Consider the following 24261-nt stretch of genomic DNA (forward strand, 5'->3'; position numbering starts at 1 on the left):
GACAGCCAGAGCGATATAGTAAGACCCTGTTTTGTTTTAAAGTTGAAACAATAGTTATTGGAATTCTCTACAAGAAAGGCTTGAAAACTTGTCTGGGCCATAAATGTTTCATAATTTTCCTCTCCTGGAATGTAAGGTGACAGTGGCAAAGATCTCCCCTTTCATTTATTTGGTTTGCAACATAATGAGTTCATGTGCTACCAAGCAGATTAAACTCTGTCTAGAAACTTAGGCTATTAAATGATTCACTCCTTGAGGACATTTGGCTTCTTAATTCAACAGTGGGTACAGGAGAGTTTATACTCTATCTCTTTTTTTGTTTTAGTTTTTTTAAAAAAAATTATTTATTATGTATACAGCATGTATCCCTGCAGGCCAGAAGAGGGCACCAGATCTCATTACAGATGGTTGTGAGCCACCATGTGGTTGCTGGGAATTGAACTCAGGTCCTCTGGAAGAAGAGCCAGTGCTCTTAACCTCTGAGCCATCTCTCCAGCCCTTTTGTTTTAATTTTATTATTTATTTTTATGTGTGTGGTTGTTTTGCGTGCTTCCACCTGTGTGCAGTACCCCTGGGGGTCAGAAGAGGGCATTCAGATTCCCCCTAGAACTTGAGTTACTGACAGTTGTGAGCTGCTTTATGGGTGCTGGGAATTGAACCTGGGTCCTCTGGAAGAGCTGTCAGTGATCTTACCTGCTGGGCCATTTTTCTCACCCCTCTAGTCTATTTCTTATGAATATGTTCATATATATATTCAATTTTGTTTGATCATGTTCTTTCCTTCTCAGATGGTTTGAGATTTATCATTTGAGTTCCTATATGCCCCATGTTTCCTGACCCTGCACTCATACATCAGAACAATATGGCATTTGAGTTCCTATATGCCCCCTGTTTCCTGACCCTGCACTCATACATCAGAACAATATGGCATTTATTTTCATTTTCAGTGACAAGAAAAGGAATATTTCATAGTTACTTCTCTGACATTTATAGTAACTCGAAAATCATGGACTAGATCAAATTCATATCAACTGTTTCATGAAACCTCTGAGTTACAACAGAAAACAAATAAACTGAGGGGTTTTTTTTTGTTGTTGTTGTTAAAATGTCCAAATACTGTGACTTTGGTATTAATAATCAGTTGAGGTTTCAGTGTTCATCTGGTGTCTGGAAATTCTGCATGTATCGCCCAGATTGGTTCTGATGGATGGGTTTGCAGCTGGACTGAAACAAACATCTCTCCCTCCTCAGCTGGGAGGTTGATGCAGGAATTATGCATCTGTAGCCTTTGTGTGATTTCAGACCGTAGACACAGTGGAGAGAGTAGTGTCTATCAAGCAGGGTACCAGGAGCCTTCAGATTGAACTAGGAAAGGGGACACAAGACCAGATGTAGGAGCTGGGAGTCACTGTGCAGAGGAACATCTATCTTGTTGGCACAATTCTCTTAGAGATCAGGACAAGCAGCAAATAGACCAACGGGATGGCTTGAGCATGTCTTTTAATACTGCTGGGAATAGATTTTGATGCAAGGCAAGAATCATCTTCGGAGATTTCTGCTGCCAGACCTCTGGTGGAGGACCTTGGTTTGTGTGCTGAGATGCGTTCATTCTAGGGTTAGTGAAAGAACTGGGTCTGAGGGGAGAGTGGCATCTCATTAAATGGATCTCCCTTGATCAAATGGAACAGCACTTAGCCCAGTCTTCCTCAGTGGTATTCCTGAAGTTGCTATGCTTATTATTCAGAGTGAGCATGTCATCTTCGTGCATTCATAGAAAGAATGTCTATTTAATGTGGACATGGGCAGCCATCAGAGAGGATAAATGACTCACTAAAGATTGATATGACTGGCTGTTGGCCATGTGGATGGTGACACTAAATCAAGCTGGCTATTTTTTTTTTAATTGCTAGTGCTCTAAACCATCATAGATAGACCCAGTTGGATCTTAGAACTTAAGTGGGTACTAAAGAAAAAAATAAGTAGCATCCTGTAGGTGGTTTGAAATGTCAGGTTTTATTTCTGTGGGATCAGCACTGTAACAGAACCCTTCTGAAATCTGAAGTCATAGAATTTAAGGAAAACGAAACACATGCTGAGGGTCCCCACACTCAGGTTTGGCCTTGGTGCGTCATTTAGGTATATAAATTATATACCCCAGTAGAATTCAGAAATGACAGTATCTAAGAAGAATGTAAGATTCTCTGAACTACAAAGGGTTAGGATATATAGTTTCCCAGTTCAGTCTAGGAGGCTTATGGTTGCTTGAGACCTGTTTAAGCATAAAGATCAATAGCACACACAGGCTCACATTTTGTTTCTGGATCTAGCAATTGATAAATTGGTAGACACAATCACTTGGCCTAAGTATTAAATCTGTCAGCCATATATACACTATTTTCAAACTTTGATATCTCCAGTAACAACAATAACACCTTACAGTCACATATCAGCTTATAGTTGGTAAAATTGTTTTATCCAAAATCTAGCTGACTCGTAACCTTCCAGTGTGTTGACACTTTTAAGTCACTTATCAGAAGAGGTAGTGACCTTGATTTCATGGAGAATGAATCTGTCACTAGGACAATTTATAAAGCAAAATATCCATCAAGTTAACAAATACCTTTGTAAATGGAAAATTGTAAAGAGGGACCCTTGAAATTTAGTCATGTTTTTGTATGATGCTGGTTGACAATTGAGAAATTATTTTTTTTGTTGAGACTGTTTTATTTGCAGTAAGAGGCACATTAAGTAACAGAACTTAAGTAACATTAAGTGAGTCAGAAAGCAATTCTAATTTAAATTAATTAGAACTACAAAAAGCCCATTTTTATTTTCAAAATATTTTCTTAGTTTTTTTGCATGTTACAATATTTTTGTATTACTGCAGAATTTAAACTTTGCAGAATGTGCTAAAGTAAGTTTTCCTATTCGTAGATGAAATCGACAAGTACCTTTTTATTGTCTTTAAATTACCAGTGTCTGAAGACCTGTCATAATTAGATGAATCATTCTGCAATTTAAATGCATTACAACCTTGAACATGATTGAAAAACGTACAGTCCTCTAGGGGAGTGGGGCTGCTGTGAAATGGGATAGGCTCAAAGAATTGGACTTGTACATTCTTTTCAAATGATTATTGATCACAGAATTGAGTAGTAGCTTCTTCTTCTCTTTCAGAACTTTGCAGAGAACACCATGAATGAACTTCTTGGCTGGTATGGCTATGATAAAGTTGAATTAAAAGATGGAGAAGACATTGAGTTCAGGAGTTACCCTACTGATGGGGAGAGCCGGCAGCACATTTCTGTTCTCAAAGGTAAAGGTGTTTTGTGGCTCTTTGCTCATGCAAAGAAGAATGAACCATCTCCACCTGCCAGAACTGAATTCTTGCGGGTCTCATTTTGTTGTTATGCATACAACTAGCTTAAGGCTCAGCTCCTCACACTGTGGGCTGTGACCCACATGGGACTGTGTAACTAAATGTGGGAGCTGGCAAACTTTGGCAACAGTAAAAGGTTTTTGAAGATATAGTGGCCCCAAACTCATTGCAATGTGTAATGCATCTGAGGTGTTCCTGGAAGTGCATGCATGTGATGCATCATAGGACTTCACTGCAACCCTGGTTCCAAACACACAACATGAGTGCTTTGCCTCATGCAAGCTGTCACGACACACAGTGACAACAAATGCCTCCTGAAACACCAAAGCTCAGATTCAAGAGTATTGTGTATTATGAGTTGCATTGCTCTTACTATATATACAAAGTTCTCTGATCTTGTAGAAGGCTAATTGCTTAATTATGGAAAGCAAAGACTTCATATTTTCCAATGTCAGTACTCAGTATTTAAGTACCAAATTGGTATTTTTTGGATTTATTGTCTTAGAATATTTGACTTTTTAAAAATGTCATTTGGGCAGCTGACTTGAATTACATTTTAAAAATCACTCAATGAAGTTTGGATTGGGATTAGGACAGAATTTCCAATAATTCCCAAAATGGCTACAAACATACTAATGCCATTTTGTAATATGTATTCTGTACAGTGGCATTCTCAATATTTATTATAAGTCAAAATATAGATCAACTTTGAGGAATGTTGAAGATATTCTATATCACACTGTATCAGATATTCAGCCAAGATTTACTTCCTTATGTAAAATCGCAAAAGTACGTCTGTCTCATTAATATACAAATTTGCCTTTATCTTTAATAAATGACAAAATTGAATGTATAATGATAAAAGAACTGTCTTAAGATAATTTCTGTATGATGTGTTATCAGCAAATGTCTGATTTGTACACATATTTTACATACCTATACCTCTAGTGTGGTGTAGAATTCCTTGGTGAAGGGAGTTGGGAGAAAAGGTTCCAGAAGTGCTGCTGTAAGTGTATTCCCACCGTGCTTTCCTGTCAGCAGAGCTGCACAGAACAAACAAAAACAGACATGGCTCCGTGTCCTTGCAGCAACGGGAAAACCAGGCCAGGACCGAGGCCCGCCCTTAGTCCTGTGGTCTTGCCGAAAGTTCAGAGAGACAGTGTTTGCTGACTTTGAGCTCCATGGACCTTTTAACTCATCTTCCGTGCTGGGGACTGGGGCTTTCTGTGCAGTGCAATGCTGGGTGTATGTGTTAAGATAGCAGGGGGAGTTCGCTGTGTTCTTGTGAACCTCCTTCACTATGTGTGGATGGGAATTCTGAAAGGAAGCCTTATTTTCGTTCTGCGTGTTGTTCCCCTCTTCTGCTGCCCCGGGGCTCTTGAAGAGGGTAAGGAGAGCAGAACAAGTTGTAGATGGTTAGCTCAGAGTCCAGCGAGAGCATGGAGATTGCAGAGGAATGGCAGAGTGGAATTTACACGGATCCTGAGTGGACAGCAGGAAGCCTGTATGACTCCAGAATTAGTAAACCTAAATTTGGAATGAGAGTCTGTGTATAAGATAAAAGAGGAGGAACATGTGAAGGCATTTTAGTCAAATGTGGGTACAACTAACTGTTCATTATCACTGGCTCTTGGCTCAGTGTTTGTGTTACATCGAAATCTATTGGCATAATACCTGTTCAAATATTTCCTTCCCAGTCTTTAAGAAAGAGTATTTTCTTCTTAGGTGCCAGGCAATGAGATGTAAATGAGCCGTCCTACAGGCATGTGGAATTGAATGTTCATGAGAAATTTTATGTTAAGCTTGCTATGAAATTGTACACATCACGTTATGAAGATAGTATCATCAATTTCACTGTAAATGAAAAAATGCAAGTCCTGAGCTTATATTCTATAAACTAACAGCCTCTGTAGAACTTCGCCTGGGTAATCATCTTTGCCTCTGGGGAATGTGGAAAGTCTCATGCTTCTCATGGTTGAAACTCTTTCTCCTCCCTACCTCCTCTCTATTTCTGTGTGACCCAAGGATATAAAATACACTACACTGTAAATTTTATTTCCATTTTTGTTAATTTTTAATGTGTATTACTAATACCCAGTGCAATAGTAGGTTTTTTGTTTTTAAAATCACTTGGTTTATTTGATTATACCATGGCTTAGATTTATAATGTGGTGGGACATGGTTACCGTTCTGGGATACATTTTAGGCTTCCCCCACATAGCCAGAGAGTGACGCTTGCTATATATCACTTTGTACAAGGAAAAGGTTAATTGCCTCTCAGTTTTCTGTGGGATTTTACAGTGCTAAAATTCATCACCATGATTCAACTGGGATATTAGCTATCATAGTGGAGCAAATTATAAAGAAAAGCCCTTTGGGAAATGTTGGTAGCAGAACTATAAAGCTTCAGGATGGACTGTGGAGTTCTGGGAAATTGCTTAAATGTTTGCAAGGAAAATTTTATTCTGTTACATAACCAATGTACTTGAAGAAATAAGGAAAAATTAAAGGCTAATGAATAAGTTCTAGGTTATATTGAATGATTTTTTTTTCTCTTACAGAAAATTCTTTGCCAAAACCAAAATTACCAGAGGACAGTGTTATTTCATCATACAATATAAGCACAGGCTACTCAGGCCTTGCCACTGGGAATGGACTCAGTGAGTCACCTGCAGGGTCAAAGGACCATGGCAATGTGCCCATTATTGTACCTTTAATCCCACCACCTTTCATAAAGCCGTCAGCAGGTAAGCACCGTTGGGATTCCCGACCGTAACAATCCGTATGCGCTTGTTTTCACTGTCTTGAGAGAAATTATTAAAAACTCAACTGAAACGAGGATGGTTGGGCAACTGCTGTAGATAAGTGTTAGCTCACATATTGTTTAAAGGATTACTGCTGTTATCCAAAACCTCTCCTCTTCTCTTTCTGCTTGGGCTATATAGCTTTCAACTGGCTCCAGACTCAGAAAAACGATGCTTTCCTTTTCTGAAGTCACTTTTTTCTCCTTTAAGAATAAAATATATACCATGACTGGTAAACAAAATGTACACATGATTGAACAGGGTGGTGCCTAAGGAGGGCCAGGTCTCTGGGGGTTTTCTGAGGAAAGGGACAGCTCTGTAAGAAGACACATGGCAGACATGTTCCTGCACGTGCCTTCCTCTAAATCCATTCAAGAAACAAGTTGTATTTTACATTGTCTCCACAGAATTCTCTCTTAATTCCTGGGAAGCTGTCTCTCTGAGCACTTGAAAGGATAGAAATCTGAGTTCCACTTGTATGAAAACGTAATCGGTTGTTTTATATTTCCAGAAAACTAGATGGCTGTGCATTAAATCTTGGTGTTGGAGGACTGAGCACCGTGATGTTCATTGTTACTTCCAGATGTAGTTCATGCAAATACTCAGTGATACTCTGGCTTGCTGTACATGTTGGAATTATGCTGGAATGCTTTATTACTAGTGATTTTTGTGTGTGTTGAATGGAACATTGACAAATACTGAGTTATAATAGCAGGATTTATTGTAACATGCTAGTGCCGATGCTTGTGTTCATATTTGAAAGGACAGATGTTTCCATAAACAGTGAGGGCATTTTCAGGCACGAATTCCTCAGCTTGTGTTACAGATGTGATAATGCATTGTCCCAAGCATTCCTTCATGGTGTTGGCCACATTCTCTTGTTGGCCTACTATATTTTAACAAATAAAACTGACCTATCATACAGAGGTCATTAGATATCTTAGTAAATTAAAACTCATTTGTCATTAAAATCATCATTAGTGCCAATTACTATCATAATTGGCATATTATCTACTTTTTTCTTTATTGGTGAGCCTATTTCCCTTTGGTAAATTGTTTTAATGATACAGGGGGACCAGAGTTTATCTCCCAAGGACCAAAGATACATTTTGCACAGGCCAGTTGGTGAGAAAAGGGTAGGTAATTTTGTAAATGTAGTGTTCCCAACTGAATGCATAGTCTGTGGCTTAGATGAGGCCGCAAGTGTGTTAATTAGTGGGTACGATGGAATAGTGGGAACTCAGGCTTCAGATTGAGAAAACCTGGGTTTGGATCTGCGCTTTGTTACTCACCAACACTGTGAAAGGGTGCAGGTTCTGCAGGCACTGCTCCGTCCAGTTCCCCAGGCCTACCTCGGGGGTTGTGGAGATGAGGAGGTTTACCTGGCACCTGGCGTGATAGCTGCCAAGAGAAAGTTAGGGAGCAACCCGGTACCTTGTTTCCTTTTTTCTTTCTTTTCTTTTTTGAGCCCTAATCTGCACTCGAGTCTTCATGCACATAATTTGTGCGTAGAAAGGTATGCATCCAAATGCAGATTCATCTCTAAGATGTATTTGAACAAAGAAAATGGCATATGGAGAGATTAGCGTAGCTGAGGCATGGAGCAGGAGTGAGGCCGGAGGACCTGCCCTGAAGTCTCCTGTGGAGCCAGCCACGTGGAATTCAAGCACACAGCTTCTATTTAACTGGAATTCCACACCAGATCAGGAAATAAAGATGCAAAAGGCTGGAGGCCAAAGACTGAGCCTTGGAAGCCTTAGCCGGAGGAACTCTGAGGAGTTAGAAACCAGGGTAACCAAACACCAGTGGTTTTCTGCTGTCTGCTGTGGAACTCCAAGGCACTCATCTGTGGAAAACAGAGTGTAGAGAAGGACATCTTTACTTTTCTGTGTCTGTTCTAACCCTGCCCTGTCTGCCTCGAGGTTCTATATGACAAGGTCCTGGATGTTCTCTGCCTTCTAGGTCTTACCAAACAGAAACTCACCAAAGAGACGACTTTCGATTTCATCAACTAGAGCCAGTCTAGCAGACCTTTCTAGTGAAGAGTCTGGCAGTATCGTAGACTTTGTGAGCCCTACTGTCTCTCACAGCTGCCCAGAACGTTGCTGCTGTAGCAGGAATGCAACCTTAGATGATGCGTTAAGGAGTGTGCCTGTGTTCCAGCAAAACCTTATTTACCAAAAATTGAAACTCAGAATACATGGTGGGCAGGGCTTTGGCTGGACCTCATGCTAGGTGGGTTAAGATTGGTCAGTTCTTACAGTGCCAGAAAGCTGAACAGGGCTCCCGAGGCAGGCTGTGGCTGTGGCAGGTGTCCTGGGTAACATTGTAAGCACTGGCTAGGACAGGGAAGCATGGTTTTCCTGGGCTTTACAAAGTGGTCTGCTCTAGTGTTTGTTGAGTGAATGTTTTAAGTTTAAATTTTTGTGTGTGCGTGATGATGTGTGTGGGAGCATGTGCAGTGAGGAGGGACAGAAGGACATCTTTGTGAAGCTGGTTCTCTCTTTCCACCTGTGTGGATTCTGGGGATCCACACAGTTAGATCACCACCTTTCCACGGCCAACGCTTCACCTGATGAGCTGTCTCATTGGTCCTCCTCCACATTCTTTTATTTAATTCAATTTTTGTAGTAACTGAGCAATAACATGTCAGGTGTCATTAAAGACATGAACTCCAAGCAGGTTAAATAGCTTCCTTGGATCATGTGTCCTCTAAGTACTCAGGGTCTCCTGACTCCTAATCCAGCATTCTTTTTCTTATAAAGTAGCTGTTTCATTCCAAGCTGTTTCAGACTAATCATGCTTAGTAACCTGCCATTACTTCTAGGTTCCACAGTGGCTGGAGGTACAGCTTATCCTTGCAAGTCCATCCTAAAGGTCCCCTGTCTTTGGACGAGACTCAATCCCTTCATTGTCCTTGAGAATCTGTGGGGTTGTGAGTCCAATGCTCATTTAGAGGAAGGGCCTAGCTTCCAAGGGCTGCTGTCTGAGGCACTTGCCTGTCTTCTGGGTGTTAGTGGCTCTGTCTGGGCAGGCACTGGTTCCCAGCAGTTTCATGGCTGTGGCAGACTCACCACTGGATCCCATTCACGTCTTGGCAGCCAGTAAACCCAGTGGAATGCTCGTGACTGGGAACACAGAGATACCACATTCGCTTGGATTTCCACTCCCCTTGTACAGCTGCATACAAGAAGTTTGGGTGAGCTCACTTCTGGGCCTGCCCCACCTCCTCCTTTTCTCTGGAGAAGGGAGCTCCCTGTTTCCATGATTACCTCGGCGGTGGCAGCGGCAGCGTTGACCCGGCTTTGGCCTCACGGGCTTGTGTCCCTTTTCCAAAGCTAAACTGCCCTTCCCCCTCAGAGACAGCTCCTGGCCCTGGGTGTAGCATTTGTGACATCACAGGCGTTACTATGGCAATAGACTTGTTATAAACACAGGATAATAGCCCTGCTTTTGCTGTTCTTTATTCCCCCATGCAGTGAAGGGAATCACCGTGATTCTTAAATAATAATCATGGACTTTTGCTGCAGTCTAGGAAGGGAACGGAGTGAGGCTGTGATGCAGCCGTTTAGAAAGCTGTTTTAACAATATCAGAAAACATTAAAAAGCAACGACCAATTCTTTTTATGCCAACACATCTTTATCCTTTTAACTTCAATAGATTCACAAACCTCCAAGGCTAATTTTTGTAATCACATCATGAACACAGTCTGAATTGGCAAAAAAAAAAAAAAGTATATTAGCAAGACTTTTGAAATAGTGCTCAGGTTAATTGTATTGTCACCTTGCTGCAGGTCTCATCCTAGAGACTTTAACACAGGCTCAACCCTTCCGGACTTCATTCAGACAGAATTATGCCCAGAGAAGGTGCTGGCAAGGAAGCAGGACCTACTATAGCAGCTCTCTACTAGACCCCCACCAAGTTGGAGAATGGAAGCAAGGCATTCGGGATGGATTTTTTAATAAAAACTGTTGGTTAAGACCTTATGATCGTTATTGCTTTATAGTGTAACCGTCACATTTAGCCACTGACCACTGATCAGTCTTTGTAGTAGTACTTTCTCAAAAGATTATCCCATAACAAGTCCTCTGCAAACATTAGGCAGGCTTAGGTCTCTCTGCCTTGCCAACCTCTGTTCAAAGGTATGTGGTACAGCTGGGACCACATCTAAGCCCCCCCCCCTTTTTTTTTTTTGGTCTGGGGCTTACTTCATGATAATATTTTACTAACAAGAACTAGAAAAAAAACAAATAAAAAAATCAATGCAACTAGTGGTGTAATTAGTTTGTTCACAAGGAAAGATGACACGAATTTGTGTACTGAAGGCACCACCACTGTAGGAAACTCCACGTGGGGCAAGCACAGTATAGATGAGAGTCTTAACAGGTCTCCCCGGAGGCTCACAACTTGCCCGTTCTGAATCTAGAATCCCTGTAAATCCCTGAATACTTTTAAAATGAAATGAAATGTAAAAAAGAAAGGACTGTGCTTCTCTTGGTGCATTTATGTGGCCGTTTTGAATAGAATGCCTTTTACCTCAGATGATAAGTGTGCTTATTTGTGTCCCCCTCGATGCTCCCAAGGGGGAGATAAAATGTGGAGCTATCTACATAGCACACACGGGCTTGTGTGGAGGAAGTTGAAATCAATCTCCAAAAATCAGCTTGATTTCCTGTACGCAGACACATCTTGCTTTTCTTTGAAAACAATGACCATTTCCTGTGTCCCCGCAGGGGGTTTACATTCAGTGCGCTTTCCCAATTTGTGTTCAGGGAAAGTCATGGAAATATGATATATTTTTTTTTTTTCAAGGAAAATCTTGAAATTCCTAAGTGATTTTAAGAACTGGGCTTCAAGGAACTGTTAGCTTAACTGAAAATATGGGAACCCCATGTGATCTCTAAGCTCTATGTAGATAGCTGAGTAACCCACAGTTAATAAGCATGATACTTTTTGGCTCTTGCCATTCTTACATGGACTTGGTATAACCAGGAAAGTGGGAATCAGAATGTGGTTTGCATTATGGTCATTATTTATTTTATCTGTTATTCAATAGTCTTGGGGCTTGCATGTGAGTGATGTATTCCAAATAACCATTGAGAAAACAGGATTTAATAAAAATTGCTTTGGCATTTATTTATTTGTCCAACTTGAAATATGATTATTAAATAAAATTACTTCGAGTTAATGGGATTTGGATGACTTACTATTTATGTACTAGATATATTTATCGAGAGAGAGGGAGGGAGAGAGAGAGAGTTCACTGAAATCTTGGATTTTTAAGTAATTTTGGATAGGCAGGAGGGGTAATAATGAGTGGTAGGAATGGAATAGGAAAAGTTAATAACGCAAAATCATTTTGTCACAGCTAATACTTTTAAACAGTCATTATGGGCCAAGATAATAGACAACGTCACTTAACTTTCCCCAGGAACTATGAGAGTGTGCCTACTAAAATTGCTTTACAAACAAGGAAACGGAGACACAGCAACTTGGCTGGGTCATGTAGGTCATAGTTGGTAGACCTGATACTTGAACTTGTGTATTATGTTTCTTATATTCACAACTGCGGACTTACCCAGAGCTCTGTCAATCTTCCGGTTGGGGTTCAGTTACTTAGTTTGTTGCTGTGACAAAATAGCAGAAGAAAAGCCAGCTGAAGAGGGTTATTTTAGCCCACAATGCAGCCAGCATGGCGTAGGAGTTGGAGGCGGTTGGTCACACTGTGTTCACAGTCAGGAAGAATTAGGAATGATTGGACTCAGCCTTCTTGCACAATCTAGGGCCTCAGCCCGGGGAGTGAGTGGTACAGCTCACAGTCAGACTGCATCTTCCACTTCCATTAACCTAATCTAATAATTCCTCAGAGGCATGCCCAAAAGCTTGTCTCAGATCTGTCAAGTTGGCAGTCAGTATCCATTAGTATTTCCAGAATGCTACTTACATTGCATCAGACAATATGGATATACATTACAACCCCTGGTAACCAGGAACTTACAGTTTACTTAGTATATAATGGAATCATTTCACCAAAGCCAGGTGTTGCAGTGCATGCTTGTAGTCCCAGCACCTGGGAGGTGAAGGCAAGAAGATCAGGAGTTCAAGTCCAGCATGGGCTATGTAGTGAGTTCAAGGATAGTCTGGGTTACGCAAAACCCTGTCTTAAAATCTAGAAACCAAGCCAGACAAGCAACAAGCAAACAACATAACAAAATAAACAAGCAAAACAAATAGCATCATTTCAGTTTGACCTTGAAAGTATGGCACCATTTTACCTGAAGTTGTAGTGGACATAGTGGGAATAAAAATGCTGTGAAAGTTCTTAGTACATAGGAGCAGAAAGTCTCTTGACAGGCAAGACTTGTACATGTGTGCACTCAAATCGGAGGGATACCGAGTCATAGTAATTTGAAATTCAATGTGATTGGAGGAAAAACATGGAGCCCAAAAGTCTTCGCTACTATGGTACAGGTCCTGATTTATCTCTGTCTACCTGTCTGTCTCTCTGTCTATCCATCTATCTATCTAATCTATCTGTTTTGCTTTGAGACAGGGTCTTACTCTGTAGCCCAGCCTGACCTGAAACTCACTATGTAGCTCAGGCTGAGCGACTCTGAGAGTAATTCTCCTGCTTCTGTCTCACAGTTATGGGATTACAGGTGTGAGTTGCCAAGCCCAGCTCGTTATCTGTATACAATCAAGAAGAGAGGGGTAAGGTAGATTTTAGTGTGATCATTCTTAATTCCAGAAGGAATGTATAACCTGAAGGGTAACATGGTACAGTGGAGAGATTGTCAAGGCAGTAACCAGGCAATCTGAGTTGTTGATCCTGGCTCTGTCATTATTGCCTACATAATGTTAGATAGGTTACTTAGTCCACTCATATTTCCTTGCCTGCAAAGTTATACAGTTAGTTAGTTACCTGATGACTAAAATTGCCTATATCTATACATTCTTACCACCTCAGTTAGATTCCCAGAGCCACATAAAGGTGGGAAGGGAAAACTATCTTCAAAAAGTTCTCCTCTGAGCTCCACATTCTTAGTGTGGCACATACTCATATGCACACACAGATACACACACACACACACACACACACACACACACAATTAAAACAACTACAAAATCCCAATTTTGTGTTTATACAGCTGCTTACCTGATTTTATTCCTGGAGGGAGTATATTTCAATATGTTCTCACATGTACTTGTTAATTGGCCGAGCAAGGTCAAACTAAATGTACCCACGTGTTGAGTTACAGCAGCCAAAAGCCTGTGGGAGCTTTGTACCACTTGGAAAAATGTGTTTTTTAAAGAGATGCATTTTGTGTGTTTGTGTGTCACACCCATGCCTGCCACAGTGAGTGGACAGTGGTTGGTGCTCTCCTTCCATCATGTCATGTGGGTCCTGGGGACATAACTCAGGTTGTCTAGTTTGGTGGCCTTTACCCTCAGCACCATCTTATTCCCCTCCCTTTTAAGTGTGTTTTGTTGTGTTTATTCATTGCATGTGGGCCTCACATAGGACATTTTCAAACAAGAATGTAATATACTTTGAGCCTATACCCCCCCTCCCCTTTCTCACCTTCTCCTCCCCATCAGTCCTCATTTGTTCCTTCATTTCATTTCTGTTTTCATGTCATATGTATGTGTCAGTGTGAAAATCTAGGAACCACAAATGAGAGAAATAGACTGTAATTGTCTTTCTAAGACTACTTTATTTGTATAATATGATTATCTCCAGTTGTACTCATTTTCTTGCAAACAACATTAACTACATTTTATTTTTTATAATTTTACTTTTTTGTTTCCGAGACAGGGTTTCTCTGTGTAGTTTTGGTGCCTGTCCTGGATCTTGCTCTATAGACCAGGCTGGCCTCGAACTCACAGAGATTCACCTGACTCTGCCTCCCGAGTGCTGGGATTAAAGGCATGAGCCACCACTGCCTGACTTTTACTTTTAATTAAGTTATTACATCATTTCTTCCCTCCCTCTCATCCTTCCCATGTTCCCCTTTCCTCTCGAAATTTCACTGTTTATTTTTTTTATTATTGTTACATAAACACACACCCACACAAATAAATAAATATTTATGAATACAACCTGCTGGGTCCATTTAATGTTGCTTGTATGTATATGCTTTAAGAGCTGACTACATAGTATTGGATAGCTGATTAGGGATCTCATCCCTGGGGAGACTGATTCTCCCTCTCTTAACATGACTATTAATATTAATTAATATGAACATGACTATTAATTTCATGTAGCTCTTTATCTAGGGGTCAGGCCTCAAGAGCTTTCCTTCATCCATGTTGGGATGGCACTTGGTATTGCCTTTGTCCAGGTCTTGTTTAGGCCGCCATGTTGTTGAGGAATCATAGGTGCAGTTTCTTTGTTACATCTAGAAAACACAGTCTTGCTGCGGACTTCCTGGTTCTCTGGCTCTTACAGTCTTTCCGCCTCATCTTCTTCCATGCGCCCTGAGCCTTGGGTGCAGGGGTTGTATCATAGCTTATCATCTGGGGTTGGAGCACCCGCCGGTCAGTTGTTCTCTGCACTTTGACTAGTGATGGTCTCCATCTGCTTCATCTTTGATGAGGGGTGAGAGTTACACTTCCCTGTGGGTCTAAGGATAAATATCTAGAATGTAGAATGGTTTAGGGAAGTGGCATAGTAGGTTCTCTTCTAAGGTTCATAGTCCCACTAGCCAAGGGTAGTTAGTTGGCTAGATTTACAGTACTGGGCACAATTTCCCTCCTGTTAAATGGGTCTTACGTCCAATAGACAGCTGTTAGTCACCGCCCGAAACAGAAGTGCCACTACTACACCTTTAGGGATCTCTTGCTGTGCTGGTCATTGCTGTGGTTAATCGGCATCACAGCTGGGTAGGTCTACTGAGTGCTTCTCCTCCTTTGTGCAGCCTACATTGTACTGGAAAGTACTATGAGAGGTAGTCCTCAGGGAGGAGGCTTTTAGGTGAGATCCAGCTTACTGTCCTATGTCTGAAGTGCATGATGTCCTCAGCAATGTGGTCTTTTTTTTTTTAAAACCTTCAACACCTGGGAAGCAACCAAAGGCAACAGCAATAGTCTATGTTGTTTGCGGGATGTCTCTTGGACTTCTTTAACCAACAATTCAAAAGGACCACACCTGGTACTAGGGTTTTGGTAGATAATCCATGGCTCTTGGTGGGAGCAATACCCCAAGTAGTTAATCTCTCATCTCTCTCTGTCTCTGTCTCTGTCTCTGTCTCTGTCTCTCTCTCCTCCCTCCCTCCCTTCTTCTCTCTCTCCTTCCCTCCCTCTCTTTCTCTGTGTATACATATATACACACTATTTAATTTTATGTAAATATAAAATATTCTCTGTCTTCTTCAAATATCCTTAGTACTATTTATCCCTCTTCCCTCTCTCTTCCCTCCTGCTCCCCAGTTAAAGTCTCTCCCATTTGTCTCATTCTCCCTTCATATCACCTGTATCTCACTTCTCATCTAGCTAGAGTTTCAATCCCCTCCCCCCAAGTTATGGTCCTTTTTACCTTTCTGATTTCTGTGGTTACTCCAGGCTATACACTCACATCTGAAGATTGGAGCTAGAGACTGCAGAAGAGAGAGAACAGTGGCATTTGTCCTTTTGGGTCCAGGTCATCTCACTCAATATGATCTTATTTAGTTTCATCCATTTACCTGAGAATTTCATGATTTCCTCTTTCTTCACAGTTGAATAGTATTCCATAGTGTATATGTACCACATTTTCACCATCCATTCATTAGTTGAAGGACATTTAGGTTGGTTCCATTTCCTAGCTATTGTGAACAGAGCAGCAGTGAGCATGGCTGAGCAGGTATCTGTGGAGTCAGATGGCAAGTCCTTTGGACATATGCCAAGGAGTGATATAGCTGGGTAATATGATAGATCTATTTTTATCATTTTGAGACTTCTCCACACTGATATCCAGAGTGGCTAGACCAGTTTGTAGCCTCACCACCAGCGGATGAGGGTTTCCTTTTTCCTGTGTCTTTCCAACATGTGTTCTCAGCTAACTATGTTTTTCTATATGGCTGAAAAAATTCTACTGTGTCTATACGTCACATTTTCTTCATCCACTCCTCTGCTGTGGACACCTAGGTTGATTCCATAACTTAGTGCTGAAGAAAACATTGATGTGCCAGAATCTCTGTGATGTGTTGAATTAGAATCTGTTGACTGAATTATTCCAGAAGTAGGATATCTGTGTCGTATGGCAGATCTATTTTTAGTTTTTACAAAAAATACATATTTGCTTTCTGTCTGCATCCTTGTCAGCATTTGCCTGCTCACATGGTCTTTCCTTCCTTTCCTGCATACTCCCCTCCCCACACCGCACGCAGAGCCTCATGTACTCCAGGCTAGTCTCAAACTTGCTGTGTAGTGGATGGTGACCTCAAACTTTAGCTGCTCCTTGCCAGCACCTCCTGAGTGCTGGGATTGCAGGTGTGCACTATCATGCCTAGTTTTGTGAAGAGCTAAGGATTGAAATCAAGGCTTTGTCCATACTGTTGGGTATTTTTTATCAATTGTGCTATATGCTGAGGCCAAGTTATTTTGTTTTCTTAGTGACTGTGATTATATCTGAAGGGAAATAGGGGCTTAATAAAGTTTCCATTTGTATTTCTCTAATGTTGGTGAGGTTGATCATCTTTTCATGTTTATAAGCTATTTGTAGTTCATCTTTTGAGACTTTTTTGTTCATTTCGTTAGCCTATTTGTTGATTAGGTTGTTTGATTTCTTGCTTAGAGTTCTTTGTGTAGTTTTAGCTATGAATCCTCTGTCAGACATACAGCTAGCAACTGTTTGCCCCATTCTGTAGGCTGTCTCTTCATTCCATTAGTTATATTTGGAACAACTTTGAAAAAGAGTTAGATTAATTATACAAAATAATGAGTGTCATTGTGACCTTTGTATACATCTCCATGACTTATTTCAATTGTATTGAAACATTTTTTCTTTCTTCTGTTTGGAACGGTTTTTAATGATTATTAATTGTTACTCGGAACAACTCTGAACTGAAATAATAGATCTTTTTAAAGACGAGAAGTGCTAGAAGGTGAAAAGTGTCTAGATGAAAGGATTGCCGTTTCTGTCAGGAGACTTGCTTTGGTGTTACACGTGAATAGTGACCACTGGAAGTAATTCCTAGAATTTCTGCAGAACAGAAGTCATATTCTATTTAATTTAACTTACCAAACCATGCACATGAAGAAGTAGAAAAACTAAATAGTCCTATATCTACTAAAATCAAACGATTAAATCCTTTTCTCCAAAGAATAGTCTAGATATAGATGCCATCAGTGATAAATTCATGGAAATATTTAAGAAAGACAGACTTTTCTAGAGACTAGAGAAAGAAGACTACTACTTACTTAATGATCTTAGCACAGCTTTGACCACTTTGCACAGCAAGGGTGTTCTAATAAAGAAAGGTGTATTTTAAAGTATTTATTTAGGTGACATTGAAAACTTCTGTTTGACAATGTAAAATCCTAAACAAATTATAGCAAACCAATGGCGGTGATATATACAAAAGGGTAGTGAACTGGGACTAATTTATTTTTTTGCCCCCTACGAGCACAAGGCTGATAAAATTGATATAATTCTAAAACTTAGTCAATATAGTTACATTAAGAGAATAATTCAAAACCTTATAAATCTTAATAGCCATAGGAAAATAATTAGATTAGAATGTAACACAATAAAAATCCGTGGCTAAAAACAGACGAGTGCTTCTGTAACATGAGAGAGGAATCCACAAGCACCTGTGGTGACTGTTCAGGAGGCTGAGAGCATTCCCCGAGAGACCAGGAGGAAATGAATCTCTTTAGGTGGTCACTGCCATCATTTGTATTAAAATATAAACATACTAGAATTCACAAAAAAAAAAAAAACTTGGAAAAAGAAATGAAGAAGATTTGGAATGTTATTTTGTGTAGATCCACAACCTTAATCTATAGGTAAGTATTATAATTAATGAGAAGCTTTATCAAGATCTGTATATATATTAACTATGAAACATTTTCTAAAACTTACATAATACTATATAAACCAGCTTTAAATACTTAAAGAAAAAACTAGCAAAATATATCTAAGATTGCTTCAAAGATTTCATTGTTAAGAAAATTAAAGAAGACATAAATAATTGAGAAATATATTATGTTTATAGACTAGAGACTAATAGTGTAAAAAGGTATGTTCTTCCCAAATTGATTGATATATTTAATGTAATTGTGATTAAAAATTCAAGCATAAGTTTTTGTGGAAGTATGAAAGCTGTGGTGGCACATGGAAATGAGTCTTTATGAGCGAAAGATGATGGTTGGATGAGGTCACTGAGGTGAGGTTCTTGTCAGAGGATTAAGTCCCTCATAAGAAATTAGAAACTTTGTCCTACTCAAGACTGTGCATGCTCTCAAGGAGACCAAAATTTCTTAAGTTATGTACTTAAAGCACTTATAATAAAAAGACGTTGTTTTGATTGATGATTAAAATCAAGTTCTCAGTTGATTAAAAGATACTTTTGACTTGGCAGATGGCTCAGCTACTGAAGGTGCTTACCACTAAGCTAATTACCTGAGTTTAATGATCGGAGTCCACACAATAGAAGGAGAGAACCGATTCAAGTTGTTCTCTGACCTCCACATGTACACCCCACGCCTTGGTGCGCGCGTGCGCGCACACACACACACACACACACACACACACGCACACGCACACGCACACGCACACGCACACGCGCACACACACACACACACACACATACACACGCTGTTTTATCAAATAAATGTAATTTACAAAAGATACTCATTTGCTTTTGTTTTTGTCTTTTGAGACAAGGTCTTGTTATGTTGTCTTGTCTAGTCTAAAACTTGCTTATATACTCCATATTGGCCTCAAACTTATAGCCATTCCTTTCGTATTTCCAAACACTGACATTAGAGAGATATGCCACCAGGTCCAGCCTTATAAGGATTGTGAATCCAAACCTAGCCTGGGCTATATAGTGGTCTTGTCTCTACATTTAAATAAAATGTATATGTATATATATAATTTATGTATATTTAAAGATTTATTTATGTATATGAGTGCTCTATTTGCATGTATGACTTTATGCCAGAAGAGGGCATCATATCCCACTATAGATGGTTGTGAGCCCCCATGTGGTTGCTGGAGATTGAACTCAGGACCTCTGGAAAAGCAGCCAGTGCTCTTAACTGCTGAGCCATCTCTCCAGCCCCTTAAATACATTTAAAATTTTTATATATTTAAAATAAAATATAAGAATATATATACATATATATATTAAAGATTATTTTTAATGTGCATTGGTGTTTTGCTTACATTTATGTCTGAGTGAGGGTGCCAGATCCTCTGGAATTGGAGTTACAGACAGCTATGAGCTGCTATGTGGATGCTGGGAACTGAACCCAGGTACTGTAGAAGAGCAGCCAGTGCTCTTAACTGCTGAGCCATCTTTTCAGCCCCATCTACCAAATACACTTTTTTAAAGAAGGTCTCACTGTGCAGTGCTGCATGGCCTGAGGTCAGACTGGCCTCAAACTCATGGAGAGCTGTCTGCCTCTGCCTCCACCACACACTGGGATTAAAGGCGTGTGCTATCATACCTGGATTTTTTTTAAAGTTATCTTTAAAAGAATGAAAGATGGGGCAGAAGAGATAGCTCAATGGTTAAGAGCACTGGTTGCTCCTCCAGAGGTCCTGAGTTCGATTTCCACCACCCACATGGTGACTAATAACCACCTATAATGGGATTGGGTGCCCTCTTCTGTCATCCAGGCATACATGCAAATAGAGCACTTATATACATAATTAAATAAAATAAATCTTTAAAAAAAATGGAAAACTTAATCACTGAGTAGGAGATGTTTTAATTTATGCCCCAACAAAGGATCCATTTTTTAAAATGTAGAGAAGACATATATAAAATATAAAACTACCCAATATGGTAATGAACAAAAACTATGAGCAAAAACACTTCACCAAAGAAATATCCAATGAACTCATAAATGTTATAAAATTGTTCAATCTCACTAGTCATTAGGGATATAAAATTTAACATTATAATGAGATGGGCCTGGAGAGATGGCTTGGACCCAGGTTCAATTCTCAGCACCCACATGACAGCCCGCATCCATAACCCCAGTTCCAGGGGCTCCAGTGCCCTCTTCTGACCTCTGCCGGCACCAGACACACAAGAAAGCAAAACACTCATCCACATACATACATCTCCATAATTATAATGCGTCAACATTCACACCTGCTAGAATGGCTGAAGGGAAAGTGACTGACACTGTCCCAGTGATGGGGAGGACTCTCGTGTGCAACCAATGAGAGTGTAAATTAACGCGCAACTCTTGTTGATACTGACAACACATAAATCTTACTACCTGATAACTGCATGTTAGAAGATGGGTCCTCGAAACAAGCATGGGTATTTGTAGGAAAGACTGAAGAACTGTCATTGTTACATTAACTTATCATAATGGAAAACAAGGAACAAATTCACCAACAGTGCTTGGCCTGGACTCCTTCAGGTCTTGAACTTGGCCATAAAATTGTGTGTATAACATTTATTCACAGATTAAAAAATATCAGTCCTTCTTTTCTTCTAAAAATAAACCTTCGTCTCAAAGATTACTAAGAGTCTTCCTGATACAGTACTCTATTTCCTCAGCTTTACAAAAGTCTTTTAACTCCCTATAATTTAAGCAACTGGACCTTAGAATACAATTTTCACATTTAACCTGTATCTGATTTGCTTATAGCCACCCTGAAACAAGTAGATATTTGGGGGTGTGGGGTATAGGGCCTCTAGCCCAGACTGGCCTCAAACACCATGTATAACTAGGATGACCTTTAATTTGGGCTCGTCCTGCCTCTACCTGAGTGCTGGAACTGACAGGTGTGTACCGTCATTGAGTTTTATGTAGGATGGAACATTATCCACATTGGGGAAGCACTCTACCAATGAAGCTACATCCCAGCCCCCACCCCTTACTGAGGCATTACCATCTAGTTAAGTGCAGGTGAGTCATGGTGAAGTCTGAAGGGTAAGATACAGGCAGTGTGGGTGTGTGTAGTCAGGAAGCTCCTTGCCTCATACAGGTGGTGTGTGTATCTGGACCCCTGGTGTGAGGCTGCTCTAACATGGCAGCAGAGTAGCCTGTGGGGACTGTTACATTGCCACTCACACAGACAAACCCTGAGAGTGTAGGGGGCTTATCACACTAGATTAACGGGGAAGAAAAGCTGAGGGATGCATCTTCCTTCTTTTGGCCCTGGGTGGGTAGCTATGACATATGTTTAATAAACTCAAGAAGAACCGACGTGATTGCACGCCAACCTCCCTCAGCAGTGGCTGGTTCAGCAACACAAACTTCTGCCGGCTCTTCCCCTTGGTCCTTGCATCTACTTGCTGGAATCACAGGCCCATTCGAACACTTGTTTATCTTTGCCTCAGCTTCTATTTTCTGGGACACTTAAGATGAAAATAGCATGTGTGTGGAAGACCACAGAGAAAGACCAGAAGCTGATGGAAGAGAATTTAAAAAGTTCTAATATGAAGAATGTTTGTCTTTCCATATTAATGTTTAATATACAATAAAGGAATAAAAAGCAGAGTACTGTATTACTGGTGGTTCAAACATTGTGGTACTCAGAAAAGCTCATTTATAAAACTGTCTCTCATCCAGCTAGTTTCTTAAACCTCCTCTGGTGAGGAGATGGAGTAACAGCAAGGAAGTTAAGTCAAGGACAAAGAACAGCCTTTGCCTATACTTTTTAAATAGATAAAATGACCTCCTCAGGGTTACTGCTTCCGATAATGGAGGGCCCAGGACTCCTTTTTGGAAGGGGAAATGCCATCAGATTGTGGGTCCTCTGTGATTCCACAGGCAGCCTTGAGACTGTTCTTTTGTGTTTGTGACCCGGCTGGGATTGGACATTCAGGATACCCTGCCCCAGGTCACCAGAGGGTAAGATTCTGAGAGGAAACATCAGATCCCTCCCTTGCTTGTCAGGGGTGGCTGTTTCTGGAATCTTTTGTTATTCTAGGGGCATTCCCAGTGCTGACTTCTCTAAGTTCCTGTACAGTTGAGAAGACTTGCTTTGTGGACTTGGCCAAGCAGCATGGAAATAATGATCCCATTTTGTTCCGGAGCTTTTCCTTGCCCTTTCCCTGTGAGGCAACTTTGTTCTGTGTGACTTCCAAAGATGGCGTTGTTGGCTTCATCTCTCCATAGCACCCCCGTGTCACCCATTCAAGGTGTGCTCAGCAAATGCCTTGTTTTTCTTCTTAGGATGAGGCCCCAAACAGACATTTCATTCTAATGAACAGAGCAGAACAGATTCCCATCTTACCTGACTTGTAATCTAGTAGAGGAGACAAGTATTAAAACATAACAAACAAAATCAAATCCCAGTAATGTCTGAGGGTTATCAAGCCCAGACTGTTGTAGGATCCCTCCAGGTGTGAAGACAGGAAGCTTTTGCTAAGATGAGGTTTAATATAAGCTAGAAAAACTTGCACTGGTTAAGGATTTGGTATAAGGAAGGATCACAAGGAATGTTTCAGAGCTTCAAGGAAGCCGAGAAGCCAGAGCCTAGAGAATAGACAGGCTGAGAGGCTGGTCGAGGGAGCCATAGAGACCAAGCCAAGGATGTCCACCTTCCAGGGGGACGAGGGACCAAGCTGATGAGGGCCCTGAAGAATTTTCTGCGTGAGAGAGAGAGCAATGATCATATTTTTGTTTAGAATTCCTTGCACGCCAAGTGGGATGAATTGGGCAGGAGTGGCGTAGAAGGCTACGTGTACTTTAAGTGAGAGATGCTGGTGACTTTGCTTGGATGGGAAGCAGTAAACTCCACGAGGACAAGACGCTTAGAGTGGCGCCTTTCATATAAGTGGACTAGGATAATATTTAGTGAGTGAATGGATAGATACGTTTTGAAAATTTTTAGTGTATTTAGCATTCTTTTTCCTTTCTTTCTTTCTTGTTTTTGTTTTTGTTTTTGAGACAGGGTTCCTCTGTGCATCCCTGGCTACCCTGGAACACACCCTATAGACCAGGCTGGCCTTGAACTCAGAGATCTGCCTTTATCTGCCTCCTGAGTGCTGGAACTAAAGGCGTGCACCCCGTTCCTGCTGCCGGCGGCTTATTTAGGGTGTTTAGGACATGGGATTATTCAGAATGTGGGAGGTTGAACGGCAGAAAGGACACCAGACTTCCGTCACTAGATTATGGGTGGATGGTGGGGCCGGGTACTGAGGTAGAAAGCATGACAAAGTGGGCTGGTTATGGGGAGGGGTTCATGTGCAGCATCTGATGTGATGTCTCGGGGGCAGTCGCCATGAGTGAAGCGAGGTCATTTTCTTTGTTAACAATGTCCTAACCAGCTTTTCTTGGTTCTTTTAACAGTGTTCTTATTCTGAACTCCTGTACAGACAGGCTTGTTAACCTTTTGGTCCCTATATGCTGCCAGGTTTTTGTTGTTCTTTTTTTTTTTTAACATAATGTCCTTTGAGGAAGGGCAGGCTTAAAACTGCTTCTCTCCCGCCAATGGAGATGCAAGGACACATTTTTTGAGTTTATTTTCTTGTTTCTAATAATGTGTGTTTGTGAATTAGCTACTCAGTGAGCTTCAAGTATGAGGAGAGAACGAATAGAGATTCTGTGATTATAGTGTCTTTGTCCCAGGGCATCTTGGGTTGGTCAGACCTGAGGCACAGGTGTGGGGACACGGTTTGACTTAGCTCCTTGTCTGTGGCAGCCACCCGGGGGTGTGATTTAAGTGTTAAGAGCAGTATTTTCTTCTTTTTGCTCTATTGTTTATATTTGCCATTTCCCCCCAGGATCTTTACAGGGAAAGGGTTGCCTGCTCTGTATTTGATGGCTGTAGCAGATACCACGGGACTTTGTCATCAAAGATACCCAGGCTTAGCCACATGACCATCTTTCTACCCAGTGCTAATGAAAGGTGTTCTTGGCAGCTGAGTAATTCTACACAAAAAGGGGCAAACCTGATA

At 40.8% G+C, this 24261-nt stretch overlaps 1 protein-coding gene across 2 annotated transcripts in view; it reads left to right on the forward strand.

Annotated features, from left to right (window-relative positions):
* LOC118570222 (sine oculis binding protein homolog) overlaps window positions 1-24261 on the forward strand; it is a 164784-nt gene that overhangs the window by 11372 nt on the left and 129151 nt on the right. For both annotated transcript variants that reach the window (XM_036168577.1, XM_036168576.1), the window contains exons 2-3: window positions 3178-3316; window positions 5941-6126. In XM_036168577.1, coding sequence (XP_036024470.1) covers window positions 3178-3316; window positions 5941-6126 — 325 coding nt within the window. The remainder of the gene's footprint in view (window positions 1-3177; window positions 3317-5940; window positions 6127-24261) is intronic.

This window comes from Onychomys torridus, chromosome 19 (genome assembly GCF_903995425.1).
Source record: "Onychomys torridus chromosome 19, mOncTor1.1, whole genome shotgun sequence".
Classification (NCBI taxonomy): Eukaryota; Metazoa; Chordata; class Mammalia; order Rodentia; family Cricetidae; genus Onychomys; species Onychomys torridus.